At 40.2% G+C, this 5,090-nt stretch overlaps 1 protein-coding gene across 1 annotated transcript; it reads right to left on the bottom strand.

Annotated features, from left to right (window-relative positions):
- Positions 1 to 1,609: 1,609 nt before the first annotated feature.
- LOC104963816 (glutamate receptor-interacting protein 2-like) lies at positions 1,610 to 3,327 on the bottom strand (the record flags this gene model as incomplete). The annotated part of the gene is made up of 3 exons (XM_010792454.1): positions 1,610 to 1,757; positions 2,209 to 2,354; positions 3,245 to 3,327. Coding segments are annotated over 3 exons (377 nt in total), but the record flags the coding sequence as incomplete, so codon positions are not given.
- Between the last annotated feature and the right edge of the window lie 1,763 nt (positions 3,328 to 5,090).

Genomic DNA, 5,090 nt, shown 5'->3' on the forward strand with positions numbered 1-5,090 from the left:
TTGAATAATGACTGAATACATAAGCTTAAGCAACAAAACATTGTTTATTTTTTCAAGGAGGTTCTTAACCAAGACCAACAGAAAAGTGCAATTTTTGCCATAAAGTGTAGCAATAGCATATTTAGGAATATAGTACATTTCAGAGATTCAGGTAGCCTATAGGTAGGTCGACCTTCTGTAAACTATAACACTTTGTTTTTTAAGTAAAACACAATACTTTCAAGTACATTCAGAACATTGGAAACCCTGACTATTAGAAAACATCTCTCTGTTGCTTCAGAGGCCATAACAGACTTTGTTGATTTACCAACAGTTGATTTAAAAAATTAATAATTTCAGTCCAACTCTCTCAATAACCTTGGCCAAAACAATAAACAGTTCAACATAAAGTGCCAGTTGCACCAACAACGTAATAAATAGTTCAACATAAAGTGTACCATTTAAAATAAAATAAAAAAGTGCCAGTGATTGACCTCAATCCCTCCTATTCTTCCAATATCCTGATGAAAAATAAAATCTCTCTGTTGCATAGGCCACTGTTTGATCAACGCGAATTGGGTGTGGGTCCTTGTACTCCGAGTCGGGCTAACGTCCACGCTAGCTTCCACGCTAGCTGCTATATGTTTTGCATTGAGGTGATACTTGAGGCTTGATGTGCTGCGGTGATATGCGAATTCCTTTCTGCATAATTTGCAAACAACCGTGCTCTTATTGACGCTTCCATCCGTCCGTTTTTTAAAACAAAATGTCCCATTCACGGGGCCAACCAAAGCGGTCTCATCAGCTTCTTCGTTCACGTTTGACTATTGTTCACTGTGTTTTGTTTTTGTCTGAAGTAATGAACGTTAGTTGGTGCTTCAGTATAATCGGTACCCCTGAAACTCATCCAGTGAGAAACGTTCCGCGGTGCAAAAATAAGTGCGATTAAAATGCGTTAATTTTTTTAACGCGTTAATTTTTGTGTAATTAATTAATCTTAATTAACGCGTTAAAGTCCCAGCCCTAATATTTATATCACATTTTTATATCACACATTCCTCTTTGTTACAGAGCTTTGTCAGCCCATTTGCCTCTAATCAAGCTTAATACAACAACTATTATGATATAAGATTAACATGAATAAATAAGGCAGATTGACTTAATATTAATGCCTTTAACCCTCATTTCAATCACATTTACTTTCATAAAGTGCTGTCCTTTACTACTGTTTGATGTAAAATGTTGTTTCAGGAGAATATGGTAATGACGCTGTGAATCCATATGCAGTAAGAATACATTTTCTCTGAAAAATATTTTGGAGTTTCTTTCTGGCTTCATGTGACCTTCACCACACTCAGCCTGCCTGTAGCCTGAGAATTAAAAACCAGAAGCAGAATAAAAACTATGTTCAAACCTTGAACATTGACTCTTAACGACTTGGGATTTATCTCATCTTGAATATATCATGGTCAAACTGCAGGGGTGCAGTTTGACAGGTACATGTGGAAATCTGAGTGTGTGTCTGTGTGTTTGTTTGAGTGTCTGAGTGTGTGTCTGTGTGTATGTGTGTGTGTGTGTGTGTGCGTGCGTGCGTGCGTGCGTGCGTGCGTGCTTGAGTGCGTGTGTGTACCTGTCCACCACGCTGCCAGGTTTAACCCGGTCGATGACGATGACCTGCTTATTCCGATGATTGGCCGATGTCAGCGTGATGCCCAGCGTTGCTCCCGGCGACTTCACTATTTCCACCAACAGCGGCCCGGAGGCATTCGTTACTGTGTCTGAGTGGGAGAGTCAAAATGAATTATTATGCCCTTAACTCTGATCTGATGCTCCTGTGATATGACAGAACAACATTCTTTTACATTTTACATTCTGTATCACCAACATTAATAGTACACCAGCTTGAGGCAAAAATGCCTTTGAAAGCAATGACTATCAGAAGTGATGACCGAGGGATTCTTAATGTTAAAATGAGCAGTTAAATTGAGCAGTTTACCCAAAAAAAGGCAGAGCTCAGCCTGAGGTGACAGACAATACCAACACATGGAAAAAACACATCCAATTTTGAATAGAGTGGTGCAGGCATGACATATTTTTTAAGACTGGACAAATGTTGGCAACGCAACGTGGTGATGAAAAGCTGGTTCGAGGGGCCCCCAGTGATTGTTTGCCTAGAGCCCCCACAGACTCTAGAATTGGCATTGTGTGGTGTGTGTGTGTGTGTCTCACCCATGATAGTGATGTCATACTCTATCTGGAACAGGGCTTCCTGGCCACACTGAGCCAACACACTGAGAGCGTCGCAGTGGTTGGCGTTGTGGAGCGGGACGCCGTCCACGCTGAGGAGACGATCCCCGGGGCGCAGAGTTCCCTCCCTGAACACACAGACAATCAACATGTATCTGAAGGTAAAATACAATATTTAATGAAAAAACAGTTAAAAGACAAGAACTCAGAAACACAGACAAACTCAAAATATTCTAGCAAATTAGAGCTGCACGATTTGGAAAAAATATTTATTACGATGTGATCAATTGTTATATGATTCACAATACTGAAAAGATCGATATTTATTAATCGTTATTCTCATTATCATTGAAAGATATATTTTAAATTATCAGACGTTTTCTTAAATCTGTAGAACACAATTTGTAGGCAGGGACATCTCTGCAGCACCACCAAACAAAAATTGCGTCTCCTGCGATTTGAATATTAGGGCAGATTTTTCTGAGATCTGACGAAAAGTGATTTAATTTTCGATGAATTCTGAGAAAAAAACAATCTGAATTTTGAAAATAAAGTAAGAATTCTGAGGGAAAACTTGATCTTTGATCTAAATTGTGAGGTCGTTAGTGAGAATTTTCAAGTAAAAATTCTGACTTTTCCCTCAGAATTTCTAAATGTACTTTTGGTCAGATCCCATAAAAAAAATTAACCTAAACCTATTCTGTCAATATAACACTAACATAATTGATAATTTTAGCACACATAAACAAACTTTGTGGAGTACTACATTTGAACTTTTGTATTTCCCCTTTAAGTGATTCATCACAAAAAAAAATGTTATCCGCTTTTTCACTCATTGCTATCTCCACTGTATATGGGTTGAATGCATCTTATTTGTATGATTCCGTAACATATCTTATACAATGACAAAGTACATTTCTTCACGTAAAATTATGAAAACAATTGTACACAACTCTAACGAGCACGCTCGTGAACTGTTAGCACCGTTGTTATGCCGTGTTATGCATGCTGACTGCACCTTGCGGGAGCGCGCACAAAAACTCCCAGATATGAAGGGCCGTGTAGGACTGTGGCAGCGGGGTTTGGTTTAGGCGCTGGCTGCTGGAGTGAAGGGAGTGGCTCGGCCGGAGGCCAGACAGCTGATCGGAATCAGGTAATCAGTGCAGGAAGAAAAGCATGTCGTAACCTGGTTCTGGTCTGTTATGCAGTAGGCGGGATCCTGGAAGGTCGCCAAAGGACCTGTGAAGTTTCCCACCCGGGCAACGTTTGAGACCCGCACATGTTATTGTTTGGAGTTAATAAATGCCTGTGTTTCACCAACCTGCTCTTTCCGTCCTGATTTGAACCCTGTGTGAGCGGAGAGGCTCACAAGGACAAAATTCAAACTAACCTCGCGCACACACTACTGAAAACATCTGGCCTTGTACACACATTACTGAAATACTCTCACATTGACTAGTGAACACCTCACACACACAAATGAACATTAAACCTCAAACACTTAATATTGCAAATTAACCTCACACACACACAACTGAAAATTAACCTCAAACACACACTATAGAAATGCTCTCACATTCACTAGTGAACACCTCGCATATACATCTGCAAATTAAACCTCACACACACGCAACTGAAAATTAACCTTACACACATACTACTAAAATACTCTCACATTCACTACTGAACACCACACGCACGCACGCAGGCAGGCACGCAGGCAGGCAGGCAGGCAGGCAGGCAGGCAGGCAGGCAGGCAGGCAGGCAGGCAGGCACGCACACACACACACACACACACACACACACACACACACACACACACACACACACTCCTGAAAATATTTTATTGAAAGGTTCTCAGTAGGGAATGTAAATGTGTTTCAACTATGTGTGTGAGGGGGATTCTTGCTGTAACGGAAGTCATTGTAATGAAACGGAAGTAACAAAGAACAATGCTGCAGTGATACAGTAGGTGGCGATAATTCTCCTCTACTCTGTTTAGAAGTCGCCATTAAAGAAGAAGAATTAAACAGAAGGTCCAATTCAGCATGGATTTATAGAGAAACAGCACCGCAGCAGTAGGCTGGACCCTGAACCGAGCAGTCTACAAACTGAGACGGTCTGGCCTATGGAGGTGTTCTTGTTTACATATAGGCCTACGTATAAGACGTAGTATATACACGTTCTCCTGGCGAGACCTCAAATAATCTTTGTAATATCTATCAAACTATAGATCCTACACATCCACTGGATGTGGATTCTAAAAGTACAATATACACTTCTCGCTAGAAATCGAATCAAAAAGCATTTTAATGGCCAAACTATCCTACAATTTAGGATTTTCCAGAGAGGGTTATTTGTGAATATACGACCCACCGGAGCGTTGGCAGTCAACGGGAGCAATAGAGGTCCAACACTTTAAAACGTGATTATAGGTCGTAATAAGCGCTTGAACAATCAACCTAAATGTTCTCGGATTTCACATCACATAAACACCATATCCCAACGTGCATTGCGGCTAAAACATCCAGTCACCGAGCTTCAACGATAGCTGAGGATCATGGGTAGTTTGATGTTTTAGCCTATCAAAACCTCTGAAAAAATAAATGTGTGTCTCTCAGAATCGAAAGGGACAAATCTATGGGAAAAACATAAAAGCAGTGTACCCAATTTAAACCAATTAATGTTGTGTAATAAACAAGGTTAACTGATGTGTTTTAGTGGATGAGTACGGCATATATTGTGGAGGATATTTTTATATAACATTAGAAAGACTGAATCCTATTATTACATTATAAGCTTATTGTGCTCATTTGTGTGGCTGTGACTTTGGAATAAATAGACATATTCAGCCTGCAATACTG

This window comes from Notothenia coriiceps, unplaced genomic scaffold, assembly GCF_000735185.1.
Source record: "Notothenia coriiceps isolate Sejong01 unplaced genomic scaffold, NC01 NC01_scaffold00036458, whole genome shotgun sequence".
Taxonomy (NCBI): Eukaryota; Metazoa; Chordata; class Actinopteri; order Perciformes; family Nototheniidae; genus Notothenia; species Notothenia coriiceps.